This window comes from Cottoperca gobio, chromosome 23, assembly GCF_900634415.1.
Source record: "Cottoperca gobio chromosome 23, fCotGob3.1, whole genome shotgun sequence".
Classification (NCBI taxonomy): Eukaryota; Metazoa; Chordata; class Actinopteri; order Perciformes; family Bovichtidae; genus Cottoperca; species Cottoperca gobio.
In genome coordinates, this window is record NC_041377.1 from 6,057,501 (window position 1) to 6,073,254 (window position 15,754).

The window sequence follows — 15,754 nt, forward strand, 5'->3', positions numbered from 1 at the left end:
TCATGTTTTCTTTATTAGTTGATTGAAGCTGTGCTGAGGTGGTGAAGAAGTACTACAGGAATACCAAACAATAGAAACATTAAAAGATGCCACAAGAAGACAAATGCTTAATATACTGGTAGCTCGCATGATAAAGAGTATGCTCTTGGGATAGTGACGGCGTTCCCTTCCCTGAAGGATCCATATACCAAGAAAGGATATGTAATATTCCTTATTATTGTTTGCATGAAAGTTGCATATCAAACGTGCATATTATGACACAACAGGGTTTGTATGACATTGACATTTCAGTTCTTTTAAAGTATGACCAAAATAGTTTTTAGTTTTATTTCAGGAACACAAGCAGCGCAGGATACATTTCTTGGCGTCTGGAAGCAATCAACGAAAGATTTTTCGAGGATCTGCACCATCACCAAATAGTCCTATGGACACTTCTCCCAAATGGCCAACGAGCTGTTAATGTAGAAAGGCAGTTGGATGCGGATGCTTGCCAAGAGAACATGTCTTTGCTCAACCATACCACAGACCATTCCCTGATTTTTCGGAAAATGAGAGAAACCTGCCTCAGTTTTGCATATACTCCAGAATGTTATGAAGAGTGATCAGATGAGATGCAATTATTTCCAAAGTTCCTCTTTGCCATGAAAATTAACTTAATCCCAAAAAAAACATTTACAATTGTTGTGAAGAAGGCTTCAGGGCACCCAAGAAAGTCTAGCAAGCACCAGGACTGCCTCCTAAAGTTGATTCAGCTGCGGGATCAGGGCACCCCCATAGCAGAGCTTGCTCAGGAATGGCAGCAGGCAGGTGTGAGTGCATCTGCACGCACAGGGGAGGATGGCCTGGTGTCACGAAGGGCAGCAAAGAAGCCACTTCTCTTCAGGAAAAACATCAAGGACAGACTTATATTCTGCAAAAGGTTCAGGGATTGGACTTCTGAGGACTGAGGTAAAGTAATTTTCTCTGATGAATCCCCTTTCTGATTATATATATATATATATATTTTCCCTTGATCTGCACTTTGTCTCTGATCTCTGCCATTGGTTGTGATGTAATTACCACATTGAGCTAATCACAGGCAGACCCCAAGAAAGGTGGGCGTTTCTTGACTGTAAAGTTGCTGATTTAGGCCAATATTTTTGCCGTTTTTCAAAAATAAGATTGTTTCAGGAAATCTCCTTCCTTTAGAGTACTTCACTGAAACAAAGCTTGGAGTTGGTAGTGGTATTCAGCTTTAGTAACTTTTTCCAGGAAGGGGAGGGGAAGAGGAAGAGGAAGGGAGTCATCATGTGTTATTCCTGAGAAATAAAACTCCACGCCCAAGAGGAAACTTTCCTCAACCTTTGAGTTTCACGGACAACACAGACTTCTTGGAAGGTAAAGTTCAAGTGCTCTGATTGCTTTTTTGATCAAATTGAAATGTACAAAGACATTGCTGGTTCCCTTTAATTATAGAAGTGCAGCGCTATATCATTGTAATTGTTTTGGAAAATACTTCAAACTCAAACATGACTTCAAAGAATTGAACAGACTGTGTCCAGATGAAAGATATCACAATGACTATAGGTTAACAGATATCAATGTCAAACTATCTGGGCTGTGTTTGTGAGTGGCAAGATCTCATTAATGTTGTTTTCTCTAAGTCAGGAGTACCAGCGTATGTCAGGATTGCCAAAGCTTTTGTTTGACCAAACTGGGAGTGTTACGACTAGAAGTAGTCCTATTTATACGCTTTAAACTCCTTCACTTTTGCCATTGTAAGAGGAATAATCCATCCTGATATCAGTTGGTGATTTTCCCCAGGAAGTTCTGCTCACGCATGATCTCTCTATCCTCATGTCCTGTCATCTCTACTGTTAGCTATAAAATAAAAGCTTAAAATACATTTTAAAGAGTTATCGAGTGACCAAAACTACTTAAGTTGCCAGAGTTTTATTAAAGTTCAATGAGAGGAATAAACTAATCAGACAATGACTGCAAACAACCTTCAATGTATCTACAGCAGCATTTAATGTAAGTCTTGACCAAAACCAATATTTTCTTGTCACAACATGTTGCCTTCATTATCTAACCTGTATACAGTATGTGTTGGATGCTATTAGCTACAAAAGTCAGGTGTTAAGAAGTTAACAAGTACCACTTGAAAACCAACCTCCTATTGGAAATGTAAGTTACCCATTTGGATTTGAAAAATCATAATCAAATCCTTTCCTCTCATGTAGACATGGCCTCAGCCAGCAGCTTCCCATGTGAAGAGCAGCTCCTGTGTTCAATCTGTCTTGATGCGTTCACTGAGCCTGTCTCTACTCCATGTGGACACAACTACTGCAAGTCTTGCATCACAGGGTACTGGGCCAGCAGTGGTCTGACACAGTGTCCCCTTTGTATGAAGAAGTTCCGCAGGAGACCACACCTTCATGTCAACACAGAGTTCAGAGATATGGTGGAGCATTTCAACAACATGAGGGTGAGGGGGGAAGATGACATGCCAGCCAAACCAGGGGAGGTGCCCTGTGACATCTGCCTTGAGCCGAAGCTCAAGGCCCAGAAGACATGCCTGGTGTGTTTGGCCTCGTACTGCCAGACTCACCTGGAGCCTCATCAGAGAGTCACAACCCTTAAGAAGCATCAGCTGATTGACCCAGTGTCCAACCTGGAGAACAGGGTGTGTCAGAAGCACGACAAGATGTTTGAGCTCTTCTGTCCCGTAGACCAGTTATGTGTTTGCTTTCTGTGCTTGAAAGACGGCCATGCAATGCATCAAGCCGTCCCATTAGAGCATGCGTTCAGAGAGAGAAAAGTTCAGCTGGACAATGTGACATCAGTGATCAAAATGATTGAAAACACTAAATCCAGGAGTATAAAGGAAATCAAACACTCAGTTGACCAGAACAAGAAAGAGTCAGAGAAAGAGATAGCAGACATTGCTGAGGTTTTCATTGCTCTGCTGGTCTCTCTGCAAAGAAGCCAGACTGAGCTGATTGAGATGATCCAGGAGAAACAGAAAGCAGCACAGAAGCAGGCTGAAGACTGTGTGACACAGCTGGAGCAAGAAGTTTCTGAGTTGAGGAGGAGAAGATCTGAAATGGAGCAACTTCTACAAACAGAGGACCACCTCAGCCTCCTGCAGAGCTGTCCATCTATCTCCTTCCCTTTACACACTGAGGACCTATTCGACCCTCTGTCCCTCTCCACCCCTCCATTTACACCAGACCTCCCTGATGTCAGTCAGCAGAGTTATGTGGGGATGGTGAAAAAAGCTGTGGCTCATTTGGAAAAGACACTTAGTAATGAGATGGAGATGCTTATTCATGAAGTCAGGTTAGGTGATGGCTGTGACGCCGCTGAACAGCCTGTTGCAGCTGAAAAACAGATGCCAGATGGGTTTGTTAAAGAGATGTGGAATCCCCCTCAGGACAAGCTGATGATGATCCAGCAGTACTACACAGTGGATGTGACGCTGGATGCCGACACAGCAAATTCCACACTCAGGGTGTCTGACGATGGAAAACGACTGAGATTTGGTGGAGGCTCACCATCTTCTATTTTGTTCGGAAGAAGATTTGAACATCAACCCTTTATTCTTGGGAAAGAGGGTTTTTCCTCGGGCAGGTTCTACTATGAAGTTCAGGTCAGTGGGAGAGAAGGTTGGGTATTGGGAGTGGTCAAAGAGCCCTTTAACAGGGACATGTTTTTCTTTCCCACCCCTGAGGATGGGGGCTGGACACTTCGTGGAATCTACAAACAAGAGGAGGACTATTTAGCATGTACTTATGGCTCTGCTACCCTGTTTGTTAGGCAAAGGCATCAGACAATTGGTGTGTTTGTTGATTATGAGAAGGGAGAGGTCTCCTTCTATGATGTGGACGCCAGGACTCTGATCTACTCCTACTCAGGATATACCTTCATCGATACCCCTCCAGTGTTCAAAACTTTTCTCTATTCTATGGCTGGCACATCTTTAAGTAGCAGATCAAAGCTTTACCCTATTTTTGGTATATTGGAAAATGATTTAGACTGCAAGCTCGTAATCACTTCAGCCCGCACAACTTACAATTACTACAGAGGCTTACACTAGTGGAAATGAACGTGTAACTTCAGACTCCAGAGGCCTATTAACAAATTAGAGACACTAGTATTAGTTGTAGTGTCACTTGTCATTATTAAAGTCACTACTCAATGTATTACATATGCTTTGATTTAATTAACTTTTTGTTTTTTCAGCTATTTGGCGAAAATAAGTCAGAGATTTGAACTGAAAAAAGTAGTTAAGAGCACTTACCTGACAGTTGTATTTAAAAGGTAGATCAGTCATATACTATATTTACATGCATGTTGCATTGCCTGTATCTAAACAGGAGATGGCACCATTGTGTAACCAGTGTCCTGGTCTGTTTCTCAGAGACTAGGAGTAACCAAAAAGGAGTGGACAATGGCATCACAGGAGCCCAATTTCCTCTTTTGTACTTTCAGAAATACTTTTAGGTTTATGATTTATCAATCAAGTCAATCTACAATGCTAAAATATCTGGTTGCAGCCTCTCAAATGGGAATATTTGGCTAATTTCTCAGACTTTTATGATAGTAAACTAAATATATTTTGGCTTTGAACTGTTGCTTGGACAAAACAAGCTATTTAAATATGTTAATTATGGCTTTTCATAAATAGAATTGATAAGGAAAATTGTTATTCGTCGAATCCCTAATTGGTTTAACTTTGGGGCTTACATAGCCTGTGGGGGTGCATCAAACTTTTGGTTGACACTAGTGAACGCCTACTTTTTCTTTCTTCTTTTTTCAAGATGATTTTTTTTGGGGGGGCTTTTTTGACTTTAATATTCACAATTCCAATTGTGAGCATATAGGTGTATTTATATGTATTGAGCATGTTTACTTCGGGGTCCACATTCCACTCAATGCACTTTTAAATGCAAGCTTTTTTTTTAAGGCCAAAAAATCTGGCATGCTTGGCCAGAACATATTGGATAAATGACCTTCAAAACCAGGTATTTGATATGTGTGTACTATGTATCTGATATGCATTATACTGCTTAATAAAATTGCATTTTATAAATTGATTGAGTTCTCTTGATAAATGGGCAATGTGTTTTGTTATGATTTGAAAAGAGGGCACTTTTAGTCTTATTTTATAATGATAAAATAAATAAAAGCCACCAGGTTTTCACTGATCAGGATAGCACAGACATTTCAGAAGGGAGCGCTAGTCAACCGCTCCTAGAGTTTTTCTCTCAAGGGGAACTTTAGCGAGCAGATTTATTTATCTATTTATACCTCAGCTGTCTGACTGACTGGCGCCCTGGGAACTGGGACACTGAGTCTGTGTGTTTGTGTGGATGCAGAAAAAACGTACAGTATAAGCACAAAAAAAATGAGAGGCCTCTTCTGTTAGAGTGAGGAAATTAAATAAATAAGTTTAAATGATTAAATAATTAACCTAAGATTATTACAAATCAAATGTGATACAGGCTTGTGATTTAAAAGCCTATGCCATTTCTACACGAGGTATGTTTATGAACCATGTATATCCTCCAGCATCTACTGACCCACACAGCTCAATGTCACTGGACCCCTGATTGAATCCGACCCCTGTCATTATCTCCTAGTGACATCGCACAGCCAAATTAACTGAATAACAACACTGTCTAATACAGAGGTACAAAGAGGTACTTATCTTAGTATTATTAATTTCACACCACTGTATACTTCTACTCCACCACAGTTCAGAGAGGAAATATTGCTAATACATCAACCCATTCGTAAGAATAATCTAATAGGCCTATATAATAGTATAGCACTAACAGGGGCTATTTATCTGCATTGAATAATTTTACTTTTGATGCTTAAAGTACATTTAATACAGCCTTTTACTTTGTAGCATTTTCAATGCAGGACTTTTACTTTTAATGCAGCATTTTTACAGTGTGTTCTTACTACTTTTATCAATAATGATCTGAATACTTCCTCTGCTTAGCAAGCTAATGAATCATTTATCTGAACTGTCATCATCAGTTATTCACATAAAATGCTCACACATTTATTAGTTTTTCCTTGTGCGGTGCGAGGGTCAGGACAAGGACAAGGACAGGGGGTGTCGTATGCTGTACAATCTGTAAAGCCCACTGAGACAAATGTGTAATTTGTGATATCGGGCTAAATAAATAAATTTGATTTACAAGATGTGAAAATAAAGGATTTTTATTTATATTTTATTTGAACGTTTTCAAATGTGCAAGAACAGCACAACTTATTCCCACTAAAAACTCAATAATAAGCTACAACATGCAGGTAACAGAAAACACGGAGTCAAAATAATAATAAAAAAATTAAAATAAAATAATAATAATAATAATAATAATAATAATAATAATAATAATAATAATAATAATAATAATAATAATAATGATAATAATAATAATGATAATAATAATAATACACGACATTGGAGCCAGTTCCAAGTTTAAAAGGCTCCCAGATACTTAAAAACACATCTGTTTTGCAGGAAATATATGATTCTCTCTAAGGACATGCAGTTAGTCATTTCTGATATCCATTTTGATCCAGAGAGGGAGGGAAGCGGGGCGGGAGTCCGAAATAAAGGATTTAATAATATATATAATTTTATATAAAATATTACAAAATGATAAAAGGACAAAATGGACAGCCCAATATTGTATACATATGAAAAAAAAAGTACCTCTCGTTCAATTGTGAATGATGGATAATTTAAGGATTAGCATGCACGCGACTCAGCTGGGAGAGACGAGAGGGAGGAGGGGTGGGATACGTCTCGGGGGCGCGCGCTCCACCGTCCTGACGTCACGGGAGCGCCCGAGCAGTGGGGAAGCCACCAGTGGAGGAGCTGGCAAAGACGGAAAGGAGGGAAAGATAGACAGAAGAGAAAGACAGAAGACAGCGAGACAGATACGAGGCAGATACAACCCCCGAAAGAGAGCGTCTCACCTCGGCTGACCGTCTGCGAGGCGACGTTGCGAAACGTCACTTGACAGCCGCAGAATAACTGAAGAGGAGATGTGACTGGCCTTTTTCTTTTTCTTACACATAGCTTATTTCACAACCGAGGGCAGTAACGTAAACACAGACGCAGTGAGTATTGGAAGTTAGCTGAGTGTCTGCGTGTACACATGCATGTTTTATTACACAGGCCTGTGTGTGTGTGTGTGTGTGCGTGCGTGCGTGCGTGTGTGTGTACGTGTACTTCTCGGTCAGCCTCATAAGTATACCGTTTGTGTATGTGTGACTCGTCGCAGTCACGTTTATGGAATAAGAGGAGTGATAGCATGATGATGTCTGCTTTGAGGTGCAGCAGTTTCCAGGTCAGCTGTGAGACCTACGGCGGGGCTCTGTTATAGAGCAGTGTACGTGTTTCGGCCACACTTGTTATTATGATACATTTTGCAGGCGACAATGCGAGCCCATTCAAAAAGGCTTCCTCCTCTTTGCTCAATAAAACCAATTGTAGCTGTACTGGAGACTCCCCCCATAATAACAAGCTAATACAACTATGTGTTGTCTGTGTACCTAAATGCGATTATCAATCTGCTCACGGCAGAATTGCTGCGGACAGCCCTGCCGTTTCTCAAAGCCACATAATTGCCATCATAATCCTATAATATTATTTTACAGCGCCAGTTTAGTGACCTTATACAGCATTTTATAGTGGAGTTATCTCGTTTGGCGTCACTAATATTCCCTTAGGGATTTAAAGTGTGCCTGTGGTAGTCCATATTAAGTTTCATCTCTTGCTATAATATTCCCTTGGGGGGCTTTAAGTTGTGTTGCGATATTTCTAGGCAGTCTCCCTCAATATCTTCAGGCCGTTTGTTTGTGTTCTGGGCTCGTTTAAGACACACACACATGTGCATTTCTCTAAAATTGTGTTTTAATGTTGCACGGGATTGTGAACAGCCATGTCTTGCCAGTTGGCAGACTGCACTTAAAAAAAAGCCCAGACTAGATTTAGCAACATGTAAAAGACTGGATAACAACATCTTTACAAACCAAATCAACCTGAGCAAAACATGGAACAGATATATGATCGTGTCAATGAGGGCGAGTGTTTTGCTTTGCCCCGTGGGGGAGAGAGGCAAGGGGTTGGATTGAAGAGGGAACACCGTGATTTCCTCCTGGTTCCGCCCACAGCTCTATTTCTTTGCACCGCCCCTCCTCCGGGAACACAGGGTCAGGGAACTGAGCCGCCTGCTTCCTTCCACTGACATTGTAAACACTGGACACTTTTTAAATGTCCAGGCTCTGCACGTCACCTCAGCATGCCTTTGGGTAAACGTTGTTCCAATACTTCTGACGTTTTCTTTTGTTTTAGAAGTTTATGAACAATCTTTCTAAAGTTAGCATGGCCTGACCCATAGGTATGTATTCTTGAACTTTTGATTCCTAATGAACCTCTGTGCACACTCCTCTGACTCGAGGCTCAACGTCAAAGGTAAAACAACTTTTGTCTAATGGGCTCAAAGCTTTGCAACAACACGAGGAATTTATTCTGACAAAAGACAGTAGCTTTTTCAAACCACACCCAGAATATCACAAGACCATAATATATGATGCCTTGACTATTATTTATTTATTCAAGTTGGTTTTATCAAGTTGCCAGGTTGTATCATGTATTTCTATAACCTCAGAGAGAGAGAGATAGAAAGATATAGATCGATAAATAAATATATATAGATATAGATAGATAGAGAGATACATAGATATATAGATAGAAAGATATAGATCGATAGATAAATAGAGATATATATATATTATATAGATAAATCTATATATATTATATAGATATATGTATATATTATATATTCCCTTGAGTTTTGGGTCACCTTCCCAACTCGCTTCATCCTTATTTATCCTGGCAAGTTGATTGTAATAGCACATTCCTCAGGATGAGCCTGGGGGGAGTTTCACACTTTTCTTCCATTAACTACTACACACTCCTGAATTAGTTTTGTGCTTTCCTGCCTTTGTGTTAATTGTCGAATCTCAACAGTACGTTTTCCATATTTGCTTTGTAGGCAGCAGCCAAGATTAGATAAGTGAGCGGTGTGTGTTTGTATGTGCATGTCATCGATATACTTTTCGTGCAGCAGCATGTTTGTGTACATGGATGTGTGTGTTTCTCTGTGAGTCATAACGTGTGTGTGTGTGTACATGGAAACGTCTGATTGTATGCGCATTTATTTTGCCCAGCCTGCATCCCGGATTAATTTCCTGTGGTACACTGGAGTTGATGCTATCTGTCCCTTATCAGCGTTGTGCTTTCCAATGTCTGAACCATATTATATGTCTTATCGCTGGTAGGAGTGGTGGCACAGAGTGACATAGCACAGTCACTCTAGTGAGCTCAAATCTGTATCTTGCCCAGACATCTTCTGCCTACTTTCTCCCAAATGTAATCAGGCCGTTCAGTTAATAGAAAAATCTCCCTTGCAGTTTTGGATATTCCAATATCATGTGTGTATTACTTGATTTTTTTTTGACCAAATGTAAATTATTCAGTTAGAAAGGCATAAATCAGCTCAAAACTGTTATGATTTGTCATCAATATCATGCCCTGACATGAAGACAATATCTTGTGTCTGCATGCGGGACTAAGCCAAACCACTAATGATACGTTACTCAAAGCCAAACAACAGCAATGCATAATAAGCTATGCATTACACGGCAGTGCTAAATAAGTCCTAGTAAACCCAAATACATCATGAAGTAGTGAGAAACTACACCTGAGGCCTGTATTCATTAAACTGCTAAACGTGAAATTTTGGACTTTTGGATATGAAAGATTAAAGTCAGAAGACTTCCCTCTACTTGTGCTGGCAAACTTAAGAATAACAGCTATTATTCACATTTCTTATGACTTGAAAAAGTCAAATTTAAGATAGCTCCAGAGGTCTCTAAACTTGGTTAAGAGTAGATCCTAGCACACACCTTCTGAGACATGTTTCCATGCGTCCTCGTCGTACGCACATGTTGTGGTACTAAATTCTCCTCATGTTTTCTCTAATGTGCCCACGTACACTATTAGAATTTCTTTCCAATGTCTTATTTATTCATCCCTATTTGTATATTTATGTATCATAAATATTTGAGATTGTTAATAATTTAACATGGTAATTGCAACCGGAGATGTTCACACCATGGTTCACACAAATAAAATGAGCTTCTTTAAAGATTAGAATCACAAAATGGTTTTGCAGAAAGAAAACGTATGACATAAATGTAATTCTTAGATGTTAATGGAAGTAAATACTTGAAGTAAATACTGGCTCTGAGATGCTGCTACACAGTCTTGCTTTTGTCTTTAAGTAATACTATTGGTTTTGAGATAATTCACCTCAGCTGTGAAGTATTTAGACAAATAACAATGTGATTTTCAGAGAGTTAATATTATCAAGGTTAAAAATGCTGACTGGTGAACGGCAGGCCATCCCCTTAAATCTTCAGATAGATGAGGTGCAGAACGAGTACGGCTCTCCCCCTCAGCTGGGCTGTCGAGTTCACTTTCAGTGAGATGTGTTACCCCAGACGGCACCAGTAAGTCCTTTCGAGCCACATCAAATCACAACGAGCGTGACAGGAACAGAGAGTAATGGAGAATAATAATATTCAAGATGAGTATAATGTATTTTTCTGAGCCCCGATCCCCAGGCGAGACAAGAACTTTGTAAAGTTCGGCTCCCACATTAAAACACCAGCCGACTAAGTATAGTAGGCATGCGTGTGTTGCATTGTGCACTGTGACAGATGGATGTGTGGTTGTCACATTAATAGAACATGCTGAACACCTTTAGGAATGCTGATGGAGAAAGAGAGGAAGTGAAAGCATCAGGGAGACAGGCGGAAGTCAGAGAGGGAAGGGTGGGATTAGAGGTAGGAGAAGGAGCGATGGGGAAAGTAAGTGGATGTGTTAATAGGCAACTGTTTGCTAACAAGTTTGCCATATTAACTTGATGATCATATGTCAATGTCAAGTTTTGAGCTCCGTCCTTATCTGTAGCCATGTTGGGAAAATGAATACACATTTGTCTGTTCTGTGCTGTACCGACACGTGCTGATTATCTACACAAGTACAAGTGCAGTACGTGCCATTCAGCCACAGAGACTTTCTTGGTATCCTAGTGTGATATTCTAGGATTTTGCGAGGCCTAAGACAATATTGTGTGTGTGTGTGTGTGTGTGTGTGTGTGTGTGTGTGTGTGTGTGTGTGTGTGTGTGTGTGTGTGTGTGTGTGTGTGTGTGTGTGTGTGTGTGTGTGTGTGTGTGTGTGTGTGTGTGTGTGTGTGTGTGTGTGTGTGTGTGTGTGTGTGTGTGTGTGTGTGTGAGGAAGAAGTGAGTGGAGCAAAGACGAGACATGCAGAATGGCTGTGGAAGGGAGGCAGAGGACAGGGCGTTGTGTGTGTGTGTGTGTGTGTGTGTGTGCTGGTGTTTCCTGTAGAGTCTTTTGTAGATGAGGTTATTTCAGTTCTCAAATTCACTCCTGAGCCTGTTTCAGGGTCTGTTTCAGTATTGTGGTTGTAGTAGGGGTATTTTGTGATTGGATATTCACAGAACAGTATATTGTAAAAGCTGTAATTGCAATTGTAAATACAAATATTGGCTAACAATCCTTTTTTTTGGTGTGGATATTGATTTTTAATGGAGCTGACATGATTAGTCAATTACTTGTTTGACAGATAATGAATAAGATTTTGAATTGATTGATTTTGTTTACGTTGAAAGGAGCCAGTTGAGGTGTTTCGGGCATCTAGTAAGGACCTGGGCACCTCCCTAGGGAGGTGTTCCAGGCACGTCCAGCTGGGAGGAGACCCCGGGGAAGACCCAGGACTCGGTGGAGAGATTATATCTCCTCACTGGCCTGGGAACGCCTCGGGATCCCCCAGTCGGAGCTGGAGGATGTGGCCCGGAGAAGGGAAGTTTGGGGTTCCTTACTGGAGCTGCTGCCCCCGCAACCCGACCCCGGATAAGCGGTAGACGATGGATGGATGGATGGATGGATGGATGGATGGATGGATGGATGGATAATTGATTTTTTGTTAGGACTTTTTGAAAAGCAAAAATAGAAAATAATCCCTGGATCCATCCATTTCTGGTTTTCTTAGTCCTCAATGATATTAACTATATCTCTGGGTTTTGGACCGTTCATCTGAACGTTTGAGGAAGTCACCTTGGACTTTCCGTGGTCCTTTTTTTAAATCAAAAGATTAATTTAGAAAATAATCTGTATATTAATCCTTAATCAAAATAAGCATTTGTTGCAGCTCAACACAACTGCCATAACATATTTAACTATAACATCCAATGCACAGTGGCACTTCAAATAACATAGCAAAGCAAGCACAGACCTGAACTTCCCTAAACAGCTGAACTCAAGGTCAACTTGCAGGGCTTTCAACTGCAGCAAACTCCATTTGCTGACGACGACTGCGACGTGAGATGGGCTTGAAAGTTCTGTAAAAAGCTAATAAGTGCACCTTGGGTGAAGATTTATTGTTGTCAAGCTACCGTTTCCAATGTCAAGAATGAACTTTCATGAACTCTCGGTGTAGCACTGTTCAACAGATGTGTCTTACGGCAGCACCACGTTCCCTTTTCACATTTGTGTGAAAGGGCAAGAGAGATGGTAAGCCTGTTGACAGATGGGTCTTGGACAGTCATATGCTCGTGTTTTCTTGGTCTCATGATGCCAAGTTCGTCATGTGTTTGTTTGTGTGCGTGTTCCCAGTGGCATTGCTATTTTTAAAGAGTTTGCCAAAGTGAAATTATAACTTTGAGGTTATTATCATTCTCATCTGACTTTCAATTATGTTTGCCGTCACTCACCCCCAACCCTCTTAGAGTCTAAATCCACCACACTGGTGGTTTATTCATGTGACTCTTAGACTTGAAATATAGAAAACACAACATGGTGTGTGTTGTGGTTTCCGTGAGGTACTCAGGCCAATAAAAACAAAAGAAAGTGTGTGTGTTTAGCCGTGTAATAGACTAGTGTGCAGTACCCTTGCCCATTGCATGCTGGGATAGGCTCTAGCTCCCTTGGACCCTAAACAAGATAAGCAGTTTAGAAGTAAATAGATGCATGTATTTATAATCCTGTACCTGTTCCAGACAAAAGCAATGACGCTATAATGCTGTTGCTAAATTTTGATATTTTGATTGTTGCTGCCCTACAGTTGGACAGTCGCAGCCGTCTTGGTCACAGATGAGATTTTGCGAAAAATACGAGGAGTGGAAGTGATAGTTCTTTTCTCTCAAGGCTCTTAACCCACAACCACTCAGTGCCCAACATATATGAGCTAAGGCCAAGGTCATGACTGAAAAAGTGCCATGTGTGGGTTCAAGAAACGCTTAAATACAGGCTTAGACATACTGTGTGCATGTTTTGCATTATAGGGAGAATTGGGACACAAACATATACATTATGTACAGGTCAGAAGGTTCAGCGGGAAGGAGGAGGAAAGCCCTGAACACACACACACGCACACACTCGCTGTCTCTGCAGTCTCATAATGGCCTCAAATGAAGCATTACAGTAGTGTGCATTGTCAGTGATCACTCACGGCCACTGAGCTGATATGTAGTGCATGTTTATTCATCTGTGAATGTGTTTACTCACTTATTTGTATGTGGATTGATTTATCTGTCTGTATGTGTTTTGCTTGACTGATTGTGTCGATCTACACATGTGCACAGCGTTTGCTCTGTGTGCATGCGTAAGTGCATTTACTGTAAATCTGTGTGTGTGTGTGTGCGTGCCTGTGCCAGAGGCGGGGTCCTGGCCTGTTTCTGTCCAGGTGTGTGTTTTTGGCCTGAGGGGAGAGACAGCAGATGGTCCCTCTTTGCGTTTGAGTGTGTGTAGCTATAACTGACTGGTTGTCAGAACGATCTCCCTGGCCAAAGATCTGAAAAGGCAGAACATCAGTTGAAAAGAGGGCTGCGAAAGACCTGGGTCAGGGCCCAAAGTCGGGGTGCAAAGGGCCGCACAGTCAATCACACTTGGAATGAAATGTTACATATTGTAGTACGCAATTCGCAAGAGGCCGCATGTTGAGGGAAAGATATTTCAGACAATCTCTTTATATTAAAACTAAAGCTTCAGAAGTTAGCATTCTTGTGTGTGCTGAGTGTTTATGAAGTTGTTTAGCTCCATAGGTTATTCTTGTAAGGGGAGAGTGAGGATCTGATGGTGTGTTCATTTAATGGGTAATGTGTCCACTGGCCTGAGGATGACATCACTGTCTCAAAGGATACCCAATTGACTGAATAATGACTGTTGACCAGCTGGCCATCAATTTTAAACTTTCCTTATCCTATACATTTACTGACTCCAGGAGCATATAATAATACTATTTTAGTATATTTACTCCAGATTTCAAAATTCTACACCAAACAAATGAGTTTATACAAACACATTTGTGCATAACATGGTGGGTCGTTTGTGGAACTGCGAGATAAGAGTTTTCACAGAAGGCTTGAATTCTTAGCAGCATCTGAGGCATTTATCAGCAACACGTGCGAGCCAGTGCTCATGAATTATGTTCATTTTAAACTGTGAAATGTTGCGAATTACACCTTTTTTTTTAAAATTGACTTTGCAAGGGTGTGATAGCAATGAAATTATTTTCATAGCCGTGTTAATCACATGGTTTGTTTGACCTTGATTGCCTTAATCCATTTTAATGTTAAGTTATTTGTTTCATCACACACACACACACACACACACACACACACACACACACACACACACACACACACACACACACACACACACACACACACACCAGGCTATAAAAGCATGACAAAATACAATGTCATGGTGTGTTTTTCATTTACTTGAAACGTAGCAGTTAATAATGTAGCCCATACAATGTCTACCTAGTGTGACTGATATGAATAAGAGTAATAGGAGAGAGAGGCATTTATTTATTTTGTTTTATGTTTTTTTCCCCCTCACATTATTATTGCAGAATAAAACAGATTAATAGCAAGATTAAATTGACTGAATAAAAAAAGATGGGTTATTCTATTTTAGTACATGTAATTCATCCAGGAGGCAAACTAATTATTTGCCTTTCTGAATGTTGGATCAGCGGATGGTTGTTATCTGCTATCATCCAGTTTATTCCAGCTGCAGAACAGTAACTTTGATGTGATGCCCAGAGGACATAATGTAATCTTAAGAAGAAGGTGTAATGAGTGGCGGAGCCTGTGTGATCATAACCGAGCCACACATCAGCTGATGCTTGTGCCTGTAGCACAGTTTGTGGATAAAGCCAAAGCTTATTGACTGTAGTCTGTGAACTGAGTGTATCATCCTTACATATCTCTCACTTACTGGAGTAGAAAACTGGGCATCTTTGATGAGCGATTATTGGATTATTAGCGATCCTTTGGCTTTTAATTTAGCGGCACAAGCAGCTCCAAATTTGATTTTATCTAGTGAAACATCTCGATATCTATAACGAGATGGATTGGCACACATTTTGATACAAACATTCATGTTCCCCAGAGGATGAAGCCTACTTACTTTCTCTCTAGCACCACCAGCTGGTTGACACTTGAAAGTAGAATGTCTTGACAACTACTGGATGGACAACTATTATGGATGCTATAGAAAGGTGGAGGCCTTCATGATGCTGTCATCTGGTCAAATTTGTCTTTTGTCCAATACTTTGGTTTATCTATTTCACAGTTTGGTGTTCTTTAC

The 15,754-nt window shown here is 40.5% G+C and overlaps 2 protein-coding genes across 8 annotated transcripts in view; both read left to right on the forward strand.

Moving 5' to 3' along the window:
• The first annotated feature begins 1,355 nt into the window (after positions 1-1,355).
• On the forward strand, positions 1,356-5,066 carry LOC115028117 (zinc finger protein RFP-like). The gene is made up of 2 exons (XM_029461541.1): positions 1,356-1,377; positions 2,223-5,066. Exon 2 carries the CDS (start codon positions 2,225-2,227, stop codon positions 4,076-4,078), a length of 1,854 nt encoding a protein of 617 aa, XP_029317401.1. The 5' UTR covers positions 1,356-1,377; positions 2,223-2,224; the 3' UTR covers positions 4,079-5,066.
• A 1,780-nt stretch (positions 5,067-6,846) lies between these two features.
• LOC115028232 (ELKS/Rab6-interacting/CAST family member 1-like) overlaps positions 6,847-15,754 on the forward strand; it is a 106,794-nt gene continuing 97,886 nt past the window's right edge. For all 7 annotated transcript variants that reach the window (XR_003834544.1, XR_003834545.1, XR_003834546.1 and 4 more), the window contains exon 1: positions 6,847-7,125. The gene's annotated coding sequence lies outside the window, so the exon portion shown is untranslated. The remainder of the gene's footprint in view (positions 7,126-15,754) is intronic.